Source organism: Scomber japonicus, chromosome 1 (assembly GCF_027409825.1).
Source record: "Scomber japonicus isolate fScoJap1 chromosome 1, fScoJap1.pri, whole genome shotgun sequence".
NCBI lineage: Eukaryota > Metazoa > Chordata > Actinopteri > Scombriformes > Scombridae > Scomber > Scomber japonicus.
The window spans coordinates 42,807,988-42,824,766 of record NC_070578.1 but is presented as its reverse complement, the minus strand read 5'-3'; the positions used below and the strand labels follow the sequence as shown (position 1 = coordinate 42,824,766).

Below are 16,779 nucleotides of genomic sequence, written 5' to 3'. Positions count from 1 at the left end.
TTCCCAGTGCTCCCAGTGTTCCCAGTGTGTTCCCAGTGTTCCCAGTGCTCCCAGTGTTCCCAGTAGGGCTGTGCAATTAATTGAATTTTGATCACGATTTCGATTCTTGTGTCAAACGATCTCCAAATTAATAAAATCGAGTTGGAACGATTCTTTTGGCATTTTCCGTTGTCTGGGGTTTTCTGAAAGAGACGCGCATGCGCAATTCAGCCGCTACCCCAGAGCATTCAACGCAGCCCCGTGAACTGTGTGTGTGTGTGTGGTGACCTGCAGCAGCAGCATCTTAATAACCAGATAACAGCACGAGCGAGATGGCAGAGGGAGGACAGCCCCGTTTGCTCGACAAAAAGGGTAAAACAAGTTCTCTTGTATGGCAGCACTTCGGATTCGAAGAATCTGACGAGGCACAGGCCCACATAATGTGCAAAATGTGCTACAAGGTGATATCTGCAAGATATTTTTGACTGACTGATTTATTGCTCAATATCGCCGTGTATCTCGCTTCTTTCCCCCCGCGTCTTTGTTGTCACTTTGTAGCCGCTCCACAGAGGGCACATGGCTAATTAATATGCACGTGCTGACCATATATGGTCGTGTCCAGGCGGGAGCGCAGTATGAGGTGTGTTTGGCACCTGGCTAAGTAAACTCGTGAGAAGGGGTAAATTCACTAATAGATGAACCCTTTGGCTTTGTTTAGCTAATATATTGAAGCCACTGGGGTCTTCTATTATCAGATTTACCTCTCCCTCTAGGTTAAGTTTGTCACTTGACCACTTTTATGGAATACCTCTCTGGACTATTGTTTTTGTTGTTATTTGTGACAACCAGTCTTAAAATAACACCTCCAGGAGGTTACAGTTTCATCTCTCTACCACTAGGTACTTATACTATATTGACGGGGTTAGATAGAATAACATTACTGAAAAGAGATTAATACAGTTTTCTTTGACTAAAACTAGACTAAAATGCTCAGACTTTTCGTCGACTAAAACTTGACTAGACTTAAAGGAGTATGAACATGACTAAAACTAAAACGACCGCTTGACACAAAGACTAGACTAAAACTAAAAGTAAAATAGGTCGCCAAAAACAACACTAGTACCCACATCTTGCAAAATTGGCCAGGAAATATTTGTGTATTCCTGCCACAAGTTCCTCTTCGGAGCGAGTCTTTAGCACTAGTGGAAATATTGTTTCCTGCTTGCGCTCATCATTGAACAGCTGGATACATATTTATTTGTACATTATTTTCTATTTGAAGAACATTTTCTATTTTTTATTTGAACATTTTGTGTAGTTTAATCATTTTGAAAACTCTGTGATAGTAAGTTTTTTGCCGAAATGCCAAATAAATGCATTTTATTTTCAAATTAAAAAAGAATCGTTTGAAGAATCGTGATTTCAATCTTGACCAAAAAAATCGTGATTCTCATTTTTTCCAAAATCGAGCAGCCCTAGTTCCCAGTGCTCCCAGTGCTCCCAGTGTTCCTATAGTGCTCCCAGTGCTCCCAGTGTTCCTATAGTGCTCCCAGTGCTCCCAGTGCTCCCAGTGTTCCTATAGTGCTCCCAGTGTTCCCAGTGTGCTCCCAGTGTGTTCCCAGTGTGTTCCCAGTGTGTTCCCAGTGTTCCCACTGCTCCCAGTGTTCCCAGTGTTCCCAGTGCTCCCACTGTTCCTAGTGTTCCCAGTGCTCCCAGTGTTCCCAGTGTTCCCAGTGCTCCCAGTGTGTTCCTAGTGTTCCCAGTGTTCCCAGTGCTCCCACTGCTCCCAGTGCTCCCAGTGTGTTCCTAGTGTTCCCAGTGTTCCCAGTGCTCCCAGTGTTCCCAGTGTTCATAGTGTTCATAGTGTTCCCAGTGTTCCCAGTGCTCCCAGTGTTCCCAGTGCTCCCAGTGCTCCCAGTGCTCCCAGTGTGTTCCCAGTGCCCCCAGTGCTCCCAGTGTGTTCCCAGTGTTCCCAGTGTTCCCAGTGTTCCCAGTGCTCCCAGTGTTCCCAGTGTTCATAGTGTTCATAGTGTTCCCAGTGTTCCTAGTGCTCCCAGTGTTCCCAGTGTTCCCAGTGCTCCCAGTGCTCCCAGTGTGTTCCCAGTGCTCCCAGTGTTCCCAGTGCTCCCAGTGTGTTCCTAGTGTTCCCAGTGTTCCCAGTGCTCCCAGTGTTCCCAGTGCTCCCAGTGTTCCCAGTGTGTTCCCAGTGTTCCCAGTGTTCCCAGTGCTCCCAGTGTTCCCAGTGTTCCCAGTGTTCCCAGTGCTCCCAGTGTTCCCAGTGCTCCCAGTGTTCCCAGTGCTCCCAGTGTTCCCAGTGTTCCCAGTGCTCCCAGTGTTCCTAGTGCTCCCAGTGTTCCCAGTGTTCCCAGTGTTCCCAGTGCTCCCAGTGTTCCCAGTGTTCCTATAGTGTTCCCAGTGCTCCCAGTGTTCCCAGTGCTCCCAGTGTTCCCAGTGTTCCCAGTGCTCCCAGTGCTCCCAGTGCTCCCAGTGTTCCCAGTGCTCCCAGTGTTCCTAGTGTTCCCAGTGTTCCTATAGTGTTCCCAGTGCTCCCAGTGTTCCCAGTGCTCCCAGTGTTCCCAGTGTTCCCAGTGCTCCCAGTGCTCCCAGTACTCCCAGTGTTCCCAGTGCTCCCAGTGTTCCCAGTGCTCCCAGTGTTCCCAGTGTTCCCAGTGTTCCCAGTGTGTGTTACCCAGCAGCCAGGTGTTTATAGTAGTTTATAATAATGATCTCTGGATGTGTTTTTAAAGAGAACAGAGAGAGTCCTGAGAGTCCTGGTGCTGGTCTGAGTCTCTCTCAGTAACACTGTGTAGTCTCTTATCTGTAAAACCTCAGTCAGGGACAAACAGCCTCTGGTCCATAAAATAAACCTTTAACCTCCGAGACACATGTCTGACTGTCACACGGTGCGACGGGACACATGTCTGACTGTCACACGGTGCGACGGGACACATGTCTGACTGTCACACGGTGCGACGGGACACATGTCTGACTGTCCCACGGTGCGACGGGACACATGTCTGACTGTCACACGGTGCGAGGGGACACATGTCTGACTGTCACACGGTGCGACGGGACACATGTCTGACTGTCACACCGTGCGACGGGACACATGTCTGACTGTCACACGATGCAGCGGGACACATGTCTGACTGTCACACCGTGCGACGGGACACATGTCTGACTGTCACACGGTGCGACGGGACACATGTCTGACTGTCACACCGTGCGACGGGACACATGTCTGACTGTCACACCGTGCGACGGGACACATGTCTGACTGTCACACGGTGCGACGGGACACATGTCTGACTGTCACACGGTGCAGCGGGACACATGTCTGACTGTCACACGGTGCAGCGGGACACATGTCTGACTGTCCCACGATGCAGCGGGACACATGTCTGACTGTCACACGGTGCGACGGGACACGATGCAGCGGGACACATGTCTGACTGTCACACGGTGCGACGAGACACATGTCTGACTGTCACACGGTGCGACGGGACACATGTCTGACTGTCACACGGTTCGACGGGACACATGTCTGACTGTCACACGGTGCGACGGGACACATGTCTGACTGTCACACGGTGCGACGGGACACATGTCTGACTGTCACACGGTTCGACGGGACACATGTCTGACTGTCACACGGTGCGACGGGACACATGTCTGACTGTCACACGGTGCAGCGGGACACATGTCTGACTGTCACACGGTGCGACGGGACACATGTTTGACTGTCACACGGTGCGACGAGACACATGTTTGACTGTCACACGGTGCAGCGGGACACATGTCTGACTGTCCCACGGTGCGACGGGACACATGTCTGACTGTCACACGGTGCGACGGGACACATGTCTGACTGTCACACGGTGCGACGGGACACATGTCTGACTGTCACACGGTTCGACGGGACACATGTCTGACTGTCACACGGTGCGACGGGACACATGTCTGACTGTCACACGGTGCGACGGGACACATGTCTGACTGTCCCACGGTGCGACGGGACACATGTCTGACTGTCACACGGTGCGACGGGACACATGTCTGACTGTCCCACGGTGCGACGGGACACATGTCTGACTGTCACACGGTGCGACGGGACAAAGGCCGAACAGAAGCACAGCGTCTATATGAAGAGTCCAGAGTTCCTCCTCATACTGAATGTTTAAAGATGTCTTCAGGAGCAATGAGACTGTCTCAGTGTTTCACCCATTTATGGTTACTATAGTAGTGTGAGTTACTATGGTAACTATGGTAACTATGGTAACTATAGCAGGGTGAGTTATTCATATCAGTGATATCTGACACATTTACAGTCTGTCTAGCATCATATTCCCTCTTAGTGTTTCCTTTCATTCCTTCCTTCCTTCCTTCCTTCCTTCCTTCCTCCCTTCCTCCTCTTAGTGTTTCCTTTCATTCCTTCCTTCCTTCCTTCCTTCCTTTCATTCCTTCCTTCCTTCCTTCCTTCCTTCCTTCCTTCCTCCTCTTAGTGTTTCCTTTCATTCCTTCTTTCCTTCCTTCCTTCCTTCCTTCCTCCTCTTAGTGTTTCCTTTCATTCCTTCCTTCCTTCCTTCCTTCCTTCCTTCCTTCCTTCCTTCCCTCCTCTCAGTGTTTCCTGTCTCTCTGTGGTGGAAGTATAGTAACAAAAAGACTTTGCTACTAAAAACTGAGATTTGGCTCATTTGCTCCTTTCTTTCCTTATTTCCCCATCTTCTTCCTCCGTTTTCCTTTTTCTTTCCTTCCTTCATCCTTTCTTTCTTTCTTTCCTTCCTTTATTTATTCCCCATCATCTTCCTCTTTCCTCCTTCTTGTTATTTCCTCCTTTTTTCTTTTTTCTTCCACAGACGGAGGACTGTGGGTTTAGTCCTCCATCACTTCTTGTAAACATGATGAAGGATCTAATGCTCAGTATGAACAGGAGGAATCATTATACACACACACACACACACACACACACACACACACACACACACACACACACACACACACACACACACACACACACACACACACACACACACACACACTGGCTGGTCTAAGACTTCAGATTGTGTGAACTTGTCCTTTAATGTGACAGAAACGTGTCTGTGCTGCCATCTGGTGGCCAAAAGGTTTCATGTCAGATATAACTGGGTTGACAGGGTTATTCATAATGAGCTTTAATTAAAACCACTTTAAAATAACTAAATAACTAAATATGAGATAATAAAGAAATAAAAGCTCAGAATAAAGATTTAAAGTCTCACTCAGCAGCATTTAAACTGCAGCAATGATTCAAACAGACTCTACTGATATGAGATGTTCTTACTCTGATGCAGATATTTAAATGAACTCCTTTCTCCTTTTTATTCAGTGAAGCCTGAAATTACAACATTAGACACATTCAGAGGTTAAAAATACAGCATTTAAAAACATAAAACATCATTTAAACACATAAAAGGGACAATAAGGAGTGAGTGAGACAGCTGCAGAGTGAGACAGATGCAGAGTGAGACAGCTGCAGAGTGAGACAGCTGCAGAGTGAGACAGCTGCAGAGTGAGACAGCTGCAGAGTGAGACAGCTGCAGAGAGAGACAGCTGCAGAGAGAGACAGCTGCAGAGTGAGACAGCTGCAGAGAGAGACAGCTGCAGAGTGAGACAGATGCAGACTGGGACAGATGCAGAGTGAGACAGCTGCAGAGTGAGACAGCTGCAGAGAGAGACAGCTACAGAGTGAGACAGCTGCAGAGTGAGACAGATGCAGAGTGAGACAGATGCAGAGAGAGACAGATGCAGAATGAGACAGATGCAGAGTGAGACAGATGCAGAGTGAGACAGCTGCAGAGAGAGACAGACGCAGAGTGAGACAGATGCAGAGTGAGACAGCTGCAGAGTGAGACAGATGCAGAGTGAGACAGATGCAGAGAGAGACAGATGCAGAGAGAGACAGCTGCAGAGAGAGACAGCTGCAGAGTGAGACAGCTGCAGAGTGAGACAGCTGCAGAGTGAGACAGATGCAGAGTGAGACAGATGCAGAGAGAGACAGATGCAAAGAGAGACAGATGCAGAGTGAGACAGCTGCAGAGAGAGACAGATGCAGAGTGAGACAGATGCAGAGTGAGACAGATGCAGAGTGAGACAGCTGCAGAGTGAGACATCTGCAGAGTGAGACAGATGCAGAGTGAGACAGATGCAGAGAGAGACAGATGCAGAGAGAGACAGCTGCAGAGTGAGACAGATGCAGAGAGAGACAGCTGCAGAGTGAGACAGATGCAGAGTGAGACAGCTGCAGAGAGTGACAGATGCAGAGAGAGACAGATGCAGAGTGAGACAGATGCAGAGTGAGACAGATGCAGAGTGAGACAGCTGCAGAGAGAGACAGACGCAGAGTGAGACAGATGCAGAGAGAGACAGCTGCAGAGAGAGACAGATGCAGAGTGAGACAGCTACAGAGTGAGACAGATGCAGAATGAGACAGCTGCAGAGAGAGACAGATGCAGAGTGAGACAGCTGCAGAGAGAGACAGATGCAGAGTGAGACAGATGCAGAGTGAGACAGATGCAGAGTGAGACAGATGCAAAGAGAGACAGATGCAGAGTGAGACAGCTGCAGAGAGAGACAGATGCAGAGTGAGACAGATGCAGAGTGAGACAGATGCAGTGAGACATCTGCAGAGTAAGACAGATGCAGAGTGAGACAGATGCAGAGAGAGACAGCTGCAGAGAGAGACAGCTGCAGAGAGAGACAGCTGCAGAGTGAGACAGCTGCAGTGAGACAGCTGCAGAGTGAGACAGCTGCAGAGTGAGACAGGTGCAGAGTAAGACAGATGCAGAGAGAGACAGATGCAGAGTGAGACAGATGCAGAGAGAGACAGATGCAGAGAGAGTCAGATGCAGAGTGAGACAGATGCAGAGAGAGACAGATGCAGAGAGAGACAGCTGCAGAGAGAGCAGATGCAGAGTGAGACAGAAGCAGTGAGACAGATGCAGAGAGAGACAGCTGCAGAGTGAGACAGATGCAGAGTGAGACAGATGCAGTGAGAGACAGCTGCAGAGAGAGACAGAAGCAGTGAGACAGATGCAGAGAGAGACAGCTGCAGAGTGAGACAGATGCAGAGTGAGACAGATGCAGAGTGAGACAGATGCAGAGAGAGACAGCTGCAGAGTGAGACAGATGCAGAGTGAGACAGATGCAGTGAGAGACAGCTGCAGAGTGAGACAGAAGCAGTGAGACAGATGCAGAGAGAGACAGCTGCAGAGTGAGACAGATGCAGAGTGAGACAGATGCAGAGTGAGACAGATGCAGAGAGACAGATGCAGAGAGAGACATCTGCAGAGTGAGACAGCTGCAGAGTGAGACAGATGCAGAGTGAGACAGATGCAGAGTGAGACAGAAGCAGTGAGACAGCTGCAGGTTGAGACAGATGCAGAGTGAGACAGATGCAAAGAGAGACAGCTGCAGAATGAGACACATACAGAGTGAGACAGCTGCAGAGTGAGACAGCTGCAGAGAGAGACAGATGCAGAGAGAGACAGATGCAGAGTGAGACAGCTGCAGAGTGAGACAGATGCAGAGAGAGACAGCTGCAGAGTGAGACAGATGCAGAGTGAGACAGCTGCAGAGTGAGACAGATGCAGAGTGAGACAGATGCAGAGTGAGACAGATGCAGTGAGACAGCTGCAGAATGAGACAGATGCAGAGTGAGACAGATGCAGAGAGAGACAGCTGCAGAGAGAGACAGATGCAGTGAGACAGCTGCAGAGTGAGACAGATGCAGAGTGAGACAGATTCCAGTACTGCAGTTTCTACAGAGGACCATGTGACTGTCAGAGTGTCTGGATCAGAGTAACTTGTACCTGAAATCTGTTGCAGTGCAGTTTTTTAACGATGTTACTGATGTTTGTTTAAACTGGTCTGAATCTGTTTGAGCAGCTTTTAACTTAACTTCTCTGTAAATGAGGGAAACAGTTTGAATCCACAGTGCGGCTCCTCGTCCTGATAACTGTCTTTGTTCTTTAAAAACAACAAGCTCCACTCTGGGATCAGACTTCCTCGAGCCCTTCCTTCAGATCTACAGATTAAAGATGGGTGTAACCAACGTGTGACGCAGCACAGAACTGTCAGGCTGAGTCACGTGTTCAGATTAGAGTTCAAACTCATCAGGAAGCGAAGCTCAGACGGTCGTTGCCTCAGAGCTGGAATGGCACAGAACGATCAGCTGGACCGAGACACGTTCTCTTGTTCCATCTGTCTGGATCTACCGAAGGACCCGGTGACTACTTCCTGTGGACACAGCTACTGTATGAGCTGTATTAAAACCCACTGGGATGGAGAGGATCAGAGGAAGATCTACAGCTGCCCTCAGTGCAGACAGACCTTCACACCGAGGCCTGTCCTGAAGAAAAACACCATGTTAGCAGCTTTAGTGGAGCAGCTGAAGAAGACTGGACTCCAAGCTGCTCCTGCTGATCACTGCTATGCTGGACCTGAAGATGTGGCCTGTGATGTCTGCACTGAGAGGAAGCTGAAAGCCTTCAAGTCCTGTCTGACCTGTTCAGCCTCTTACTGTGACAATCAACTCCAGTCTCAGATAAAATCAACCAAATTACAGAAACACAAGCTGGTGGAGCCCTCGGAGAAGCTCCAGGAGAACATCTGCTCTCGTCATGATGAGGTGATGAAGATATTCTGCCGTACAGATAAGAAGTGTATCTGTTATCTGTGCACTATGGAGGATCATAAAGGCCACGACACAGTCCCAGCTGCAGCAGAAAGGACTGAGAGGCAGAGAGAGCTCGAGGTGAGTCGACTAAACATCCAGCAGAGAATCCAGGACAGAGAGAAAGATGTGAAGCTGCTTCAACAGGAGGTGGAGGCCGTCAGTCGCTCTGCTGATAAAGCAGTGGAGGACAGTGAGAAGATCTTCACTCAGCTGATCCGTCTCCTCCAGAAAAGAAGCTCTGATGTGAAGCAGCAGATCAGATCCCAGCAGGAAACTGAAGTGAGTGGAGTCAAAGAGCTTCAGGAGAAGCTGCAGCAGGAGATCACTGAGCTGAAGAGGAAAGATGCTGAACTGAAGCAGCTCTCACACACAGAGGATCACAACCAGTTTCTACACAACTACCCCTCAGTGTCACAACTCAGTGAACCTACAGACTCATCCAGCATCAATATCCGTCCTCTGAGATACTTTGAGGATGTGACAGCAGCTGTGTCAGAGCTCAGAGATAAACTACAGGACATCCTGAGGGACGAATGGACAAACATCTCACTGACGAGGACTGAAGAGGTTTTACTGTCAGGACCAGAACCAGAACCCAAGACCAGAGCTGAGTTCTTACAGTATTCACATGAAATCACTCTGGATCCAAACTCAGCACACTCTTATCTCTTGTTATCTGATGGGAACAGAAAAGCAGAGCGAATGAGACAACAGCAGTCTTACTCCAGTCACACAGACAGATTCACTTTCTGGTGTCAGGTCCTGAGTAGAGAGAGTCTGACTGGACGTTGTTACTGGGAGGTGGACTGGAGAGGGACATGTGGAGCTGATGTAGCAGTCTCATACAGGAACATCAGCAGAGCAGGACGTGAATCTGGATTTGGACTCAATGACAAGTCTTGGTCTTTAGTTTGTGACACTGACAGTTATAATTTTTATTTCAACAACATTAAAACTCCCGTCTCAGGTCCTGGTTCGTCCAGAGTCGGAGTGTACCTGGATCACAGAGCAGGTATTCTGTCCTTCTACAGCGTCTCTGAAACCATGACTCTCCTCCACAGAGTCCAGACCACATTCACTCAGCCTCTCTATGCTGGACTCTGTGTTGGAGCCACAGCTGAGTTCTGTAGACTGAAATAGACAGAAGTCAGAAGTCATCGGCTGACATGCTAATAGGGACATTCAACACTTTGTTTTACTTTATGTATGTATCGTTTATATCATCAGTTTCTTTAAATGTGACTTTTTCCTGTGTGTTTTTAATCCATGGAGGCTCTCACTGCTCTAACCTGACTATCACCAGGTTGAGGTAGGGTCTGACTATCACCAGGTTGAGGTAGGGCCTGACTATCACCAGGTTGAGGTAGGGTCTGACTATCACCAGATTGAGGTAGGGTCTGACTATCAAAAGGTTGAGGTAGGGTCTGACTATCACCAGATTGAGGTAGGGTCTGACTATCACCAGTTTGAGGTAGGGTCTGACTAACACCAGTTTGAGGTAGGGTCTGACTATCACCAGGGTGAGGTAGGGCCTGACTAACACCAGATTGAGGTAGGGTCTGACTATCACCAGGTTGAGGTAGGGTCTGACTATCACCAGGTTGAGGTAGGGTCTGATTATCACCAGGGTGAGGTAGGGTCTGACTATCACCAGGTTGAGGTAGGGCCTGACTAACACCAGGTTGAGGTAGGGTCTGACTATCACCAGATTGAGGTAGGGTCTGACTATCACCAGGTTTAGGTAGGGCCTGACTATCACCAGGTTGAGGTAGGGCCTGACTAACACCAGGTTGAGGTAGGGTCTGACTATCACCAGGTTGAGGTAGGGCCTGACTAACACCAGGTTGAGGTAGGGTCTGACTAACACCAGATTGAGGTAGGGGCTGACTATCACCAGGTTGAGGTAGGGTCTGACTAACACCAGGTTGAGGTAGGGTCTGACTAACACCAGATTGAGGTAGGGTCTGACTATCACCAGGTTGAGGTAGGGTCTGACTAACACCAGATTGAGGTAGGGTCTGACTATCACCAGATTGAGGTAGGGTCTGACTATCACCAGAGTGAGGTAGGGTCTGACTAACACCAGATTGAGATAGGGTCTGACTATCACCAGAGTGAGGTAGGGTCTGACTAACACCAGATTGAGGTAGGGTCTGACTATCACCAGGTTGAGGTAGGGTCTGACTATCACCAGGTTGAGGTAGGGTCTGACTATCACCAGGTTGAGGTAGTGTCTATCACCAGGTTGAGGTAGGGTCTAACTGTCACCAGGTTGAGGTAGGGCCTGACTAACACCAGGTTGAGGTAGGGTCTGACTATCACCAGGTTGAGGTAGGGTCTGACTATCACCAGGTTGAGGTAGGGTCTAACTGTCACCAGGTTGAGGTAGGGCCTGACTAACACCAGGTTGAGGTAGGGTCTGACTATCACCAGATTGAGGTAGGGTCTGACTAACACCAGGTTGAGGTAGGGTCTGACAATCACCAGGTTGAGGTAGGGTCTGACTATCACCAGGTTGAGGTAGGGTCTGACTAACACCAGGTTGAGGTAGGGTCTGACTAACACCAGGTTGAGGTAGGGTCTGACTAACACCAGGTTGAGGTAGGGTCTGACTAACACCAGGTTGAGGTAGGGTCTGACTATCACCAGGTTGAGGTAGGGTCTGACTATCACCAGGTTGAGGTAGGGTCTGACTATCACCAGGTTTAGGTAGGGTCTGACAAACACCAGGTTGAGGTAGGGTCTGACTATCACCAGGTTTAGGTAGGGCCTGACTATCACCAGGTTGAGGTAGGGCCTGACTAACACCAGATTGAGGTAGGGTCTGACTATCACCAGGTTGAGGTAGGGTCCGATTATCACCAAGTTGAGGTAGGGTCTGACTAACACCAGGTTGAGGTAGGGTCTGACTAACACCAGGTTGAGGTAGGGTCTGACTATCATCAGGTTGAGGTAGGGTCTGACTATCACCAGGTTTAGGTAGGGCCTGACTAACACCAGGTTGAGGTAGGGTCTGACTATCACCAGGTTGAGGTAGGGTCTGACTAACACCAGGTTGAGGTAGGGTCTGACTATCACCAGGTTGAGGTAGGGTCTGACTATCACCAGATTGAGGTAGGGCCTGACTATCACCAGATTGAGGTAGGGCCTGACTATCACCAGGTTGAGGTAGGGCCTGACTATCACCAGGTTGAGGTAGGGTCTGACTAACACCAGATTGAGGTAGGGTCTGACTATCACCAGGTTGAGGTAGGGTCTGACTATCACCAGATTGGGGTAGGGTCTGTCTATCACCAGGTTGAGGTAGGGTCTGACTATCACCAGGTTGAGGTAGGGCCTGACTATCACCAGATTGAGGTAGGGTCTGACTATCACCAGGTTGAGGTAGGGTCTGACTATCACCAGGTTGAGGTAGGGTCTGACTATCACCAGGTTGAGGTAGGGTCTGACTATCACCAGGTTGAGATAGGGTCTGACTAACACCAGGTTGAGGTAGGGTCTGACTATCGCCAGGTTGAGGTAGGGTCTGACTAACACCAGATTGAGGTAGGGCCTGACTATCACCAGGTTGAGGTAGGGTCTGACTATCACCAGGTTGAGGTAGGGCCTGACTATCACCAGATTGAGGTAGGGTCTGACTATCACCAGATTGAGGTAGGATCTGACTAACACCAGGTTGAGGTAGGGTCTGACTATCACCAGGTTGAGGTAGGGTCTGACTATCACCAGGTTGAGGTAGGGTCTGACTAACACCAGGTTGATGTAGGGTCTCACTAACACCAGGTTGAGGTAGGGTCTGACTATCACCAGGTTGAGGTAGGGTCTGACTAACACCAGAGTGAGGTAGGATCTGACTATCACCAGGTTGAGGTAGGGTCTGACTAACACCAGGTTGAGGTAGGGTCTGACAATCACCAGGTTGAGGTAGGGTCTGACTATCACCAGATTGAGGTAGGGCCTGACTATCACCAGGTTGAGGTAGGGCCTGACTAACACCAGGTTGAGGTAGGGTCTAACTATCACCAGGTTGAGGTAGGGTCTGACTATCACCAGGTTGAGACAGGGTCTGACTATCACCAGGTTGAGGTAGGATCTGACTATCACCAGGTTGAGGTAGGGTCTGACTATCACCAGGTTGAGGTAGGGTCTGACTAACTATCACCAGGTTGAGGTAGGGTCTGACTAATACCAGGTTGAGGTAGGGTCTGACTAACACCAGGTTGAGGTAGGGTCTGACTATCACCAGGTTGAGGTAGGGTCTGACTAACACCAGGTTGAGGTAGGATCTGACTATCACCAGGTTGAGGTAGGATCTGACTTGTGGACCCAGCATCAAATTTCTGCTTTTAATCCATTTAGAGAGAATATATTTCAGGATTATGGAAATAATAATCTAATATCTAACATTCTTTTGTGGTTACACCATTTGACATTTTGTGGTTACACCATTTGACATGTTCAGCAGGATTCAGTCTTTTGGTATAAAATGGGTCAAATGTCATTTCAAATCTCTCTTATTGATCTTTTTTTAATATATTGATTATATTGAACTGGCCGTAACCTCCATGATGTCTTGCTGCGGAGTTCAGTCTGAATTCAGTCCCTCCCTTCCTTCCTTCCTTCCTTCCTTCCTCTCTCCTTCCTTCCTTCCGTCCTTCCTCTCTCCTTCCTTCCTTCCGTCCTTCCTTCCTTCCTTCCCTCCTCTCTCCTTCCTTCCTTCCTTCCTTCTGTCCTTCCTTCCTTCCTTCCTTGCTCTCTCCTTCCTTCCTTCTGTCCTTCCTTCCTCCCTTCCTTCCTTCCTTCCTTCTGTCCTTCCTTCCTTCCTTGCTCTCTCCTTCCTTCCTTCTGTCCTTCCTTCCTTCCTTCCTTCCTTCCTTTCCTCCCTTCTTTCTTTCCTCCCTCCTACCTTCTCTCCTCTGTCCTTCTTTCTTTCCTTCCTCCCTTCCTCTTTTCCTTTCTCCCTCCCTCGCTCGCTCCTACCTTCCTTTCTTCCTTCTTTCCTTGGTCCTCCCTTCGTCCTTTCCTTTCCTCCCTCCCTTCCTTCCTGCCTTCTTTCTTACTCCCTTCCATCCTTCTTTCCTCCCTTCCTTCCTTCCTTCCTTCCTTCCGTCTGTACTTCCTCCCTCCTTCTCTCTTTCTTTCCTCTGTCCTTCTTTCTGTCCTTCCTTCCATCCTTTCCCTCCTTCTTCCTCCTTCCTTCCTTCCTTCCTCCTTTCCCTCCTTCTTCCTCCCTTCCTTCCTGCCTTCCTTCTTCCTCCCTTCCATTCTTCATTCCTTCCTTCCTCCCTTCCTTCCTTCCTTCCTTCCTTCCTTCCTTTCTTCCTTCCTTCCTCCTTTCCTTCCTCCCTTGCTTCTCTACTAAATTCCTTCCTCTTTGCGTCCTTATTCCTTTCCTTCCTTCCTTCCTTCCTTCCTCCCTCCCTCCCTCCCTCCCTCCCTCCCTTCCTTCCTTCCTTCCTTCCTTCCTTCCTCCCTCCCTCCCTCCCTCCCTCCCTCCCTTCCTCCCTCCCTTCCTTCCTTCCTCCCTCTCTCTCTCCCTTCCTTCCTCCCTCTCTCTCCCTCCCTCCCTGCCTCCCTCCCTCCCTTCCTTCCTTCCTTCCTCCCTCTCTCTCTCCCTCCCTCCCTCCCTCCCTCCCTGCCTCCCTCCCTTCCTTCCTTCTTTCCTTCCTTCCTTCCTCCTTTCCTTTCTTCCTTTTAATATCTGATTATATTTTATAATTTATATTTTTTATATTAAAACAGTTCTTCCTTCCTCCCTCCCTTCCTTCCTTCCTTCCTTCCTTTCTCCTTCCTCCTTTCCTTCCTCCCTTGCTTCTCTACTAAATTCCTTCCTCTTTGCGTCCTTATTCCTTTCCTCCCTCCCTTCTTTCTTTCTTCCTTCCTTCCTTCCTTCCTCCCTCCCTCCCTCCCTCCCTCCCTCCCTTCCTTCCGCTCTTCCTTCCTCCCTCCTTTCCCTCCTTCCTGCCCTCCTTCCTTCCTTCCTCCCTCCTTTCCTTCCTCCCTTGCTTCTCTCCTAAATTCCTTCCTCTTTTCGTCCTTATTCCTTTCCTCCCTCCCTTCCTTTCTTTCTTCCTTCCTTCCTTCCTTCCTCCCTCTCTCTCTCTTCCTCCCTCCCTCCTGCCTCCCTCAGAGAGCAGACAGAGAGCAGCATTTAATAATATCTGATTATATTTTATATTAAAACAGTTCTTCCTTCCTCCCTCCCTCCCTCCCTCCCTGCCTCCTCCCTCCCTTCCTTCCTCCCTTCCTTCCTTCCTCCTTTCCTTTCTTCCTTTTAATAACCTCTGATCATATTTTATAATTTATATATTTTATATTTAAACAGTTTGTAAAGTTTTACAGCTGAAGGTTTGAGTTTGAACCAGCAGGGGGCGACGTCTCTCCACCAGTCTGAGTCTGGCCGGCTTACAGCAGGGTTGCATAAGAAGAGAAGCTGAGTGATGAAACAGGCTGAAAGACACACACACACACACACACACACACACACACACACACACACACACACACACACACACAGAGATCATAATGGAGCTCCATGGAGGGTTGAACTGGACTGGGTTGAGGATACTTAAAGACTGTTTCTCTGCAGTTTTAATAGACTCTACAACACTCACTAAAAAAACCCTTCAGCATGATGATGATGATGATGATGATGGTGATGATGATGATGATGATGATGACGATGATGATGACGATGATGATGACGTGAAGCCGAGTCCTTCAAGGCTCAAGGTTCAAGGTTTAATGTCGTATATATACGAGCAGAAGAAGAAGAGCAGACACAGTAAAGATAAAAGTGATAATAAAGTTTAGTAGTAAAAAGTGAAGCACCAGATAAAAAAAGGAGTAAGGAAGGGAGGGAGGAAAGGAGGAAAGGAGTAAGGAAGGATGGAAGGAAAAGAGTAAGGAGAAAGGAAGGAAGGAGTAAGGAGAGAGGAAGGAAGGGAGTAAGGAGAAAGGGAGGAAAGGAGTAAGGAGAAAGAAGGATGGAAGGAAGGAAGGAAGGAAGGAAGAGAAGACAGGAAGGAAGGAAGGAAGGAAGAGAAGACAGGAAGGAAGGAAGGAAGGAAGGAAGGAAGGAAGGAAGGAAAGAAGAGAATACAGGAAGGAAGGAAAGAAGAGAATACAGGAAGGAAGGAAAGAAGGAAGGAAGGAAGAAAAGAGAGGACAGGAAGGAAAGTTGGAAGGAAGGAAGGAAAGAAGAGAATACAAGAAGGAAGGAAGGAAGGAAGAGAAGAGATACAGGAAGGAAAGATGGAAGGAAGGAAGGAAGAAAATATGAAAGATGGAAGGAAGGAAAGGAAGGAAGGAAAGGAAAGGAAGGAATGTGCAGTATAATCCCGGCTCTGGAAGCGTTCCCTGACCTCTGACCTCCGAGGTGAAAACTGACAGACTGGAAGGAAGGAAGGAAGGAAAGGAAAGATGGAAGGAAAGACAGGAAGGAAGGAAGGAAGGAAGGAAGGAAGGAAGGAAGAAGGAAAGATGAGAAGACAGGAAGGAAAGTTGGAAGGAAGGAAAGGGGGAACGGAGAAAGGGAGGAAGGAACAGAGAAAGGGAGGAAGGAAGGAAGGAAGGAAGGAAGGAAAGAAGAGAATACAGGAAGGAAGGAAGGAAAGAAGGAAGAGAAGAGAGGACAGGAAGGAAAGATGGAAGGAAGGAAGGAAGGAAGGAAGGAAGGAAGGAAGGAAAGGAAGGAATGTGCAGTATAATCCGGCCCTGGCTGCGTTCCCTGACCTCTGACCCGGCTCTGGCTGAGTTCCCTGACCTCTAAAGGAAGGAAGGAAGGAAGGAAGGAAGGAAGGAAGGAAGGAGGAAGGAGAAAGGAAGGAATGTGCAGTATAATCCCGGCTCTGGCTGCGTTCCCTGACCTCTAAAGGAAGGAAGGAAGGAAGGAAGGAAGGAAGGAAAGGAAAGGAAGGAATGTGCAGTATAATCCCGGCTCTGGCTGTGTTCCCTGACCTCTAAAGGAAGGAAGGAAGGAAGGAAGGAAGGAAGGAAAGGAAGGAATGTGCAGTATAATCCCGGCTCTGGCTCCGTTCCCTGACCTCTGACCCCCGAGGTGAGAGCTGACAGACTGGACGTGTTTG

General features: G+C 49.0%; 1 protein-coding gene across 1 annotated transcript; it reads left to right on the top strand.

Annotated features, from left to right (window-relative positions):
* The first annotated feature begins 8,170 nt into the window (after positions 1 to 8,170).
* On the top strand, positions 8,171 to 9,832 carry LOC128372601 (tripartite motif-containing protein 16-like). The gene has a single exon (XM_053332742.1). It carries the CDS (start codon positions 8,171 to 8,173, stop codon positions 9,830 to 9,832), a length of 1,662 nt encoding a protein of 553 aa, XP_053188717.1.
* The last annotated feature ends 6,947 nt before the right edge of the window (positions 9,833 to 16,779 follow it).

Bases quoted from the DNA above. Each gene is read 5' to 3' on its own strand.
- LOC128372601 (XM_053332742.1), top strand. From the start codon at position 8,171: ATGGCACAGAACGATCAGCTGGACCGAGACACGTTCTCTTGTTCCATC.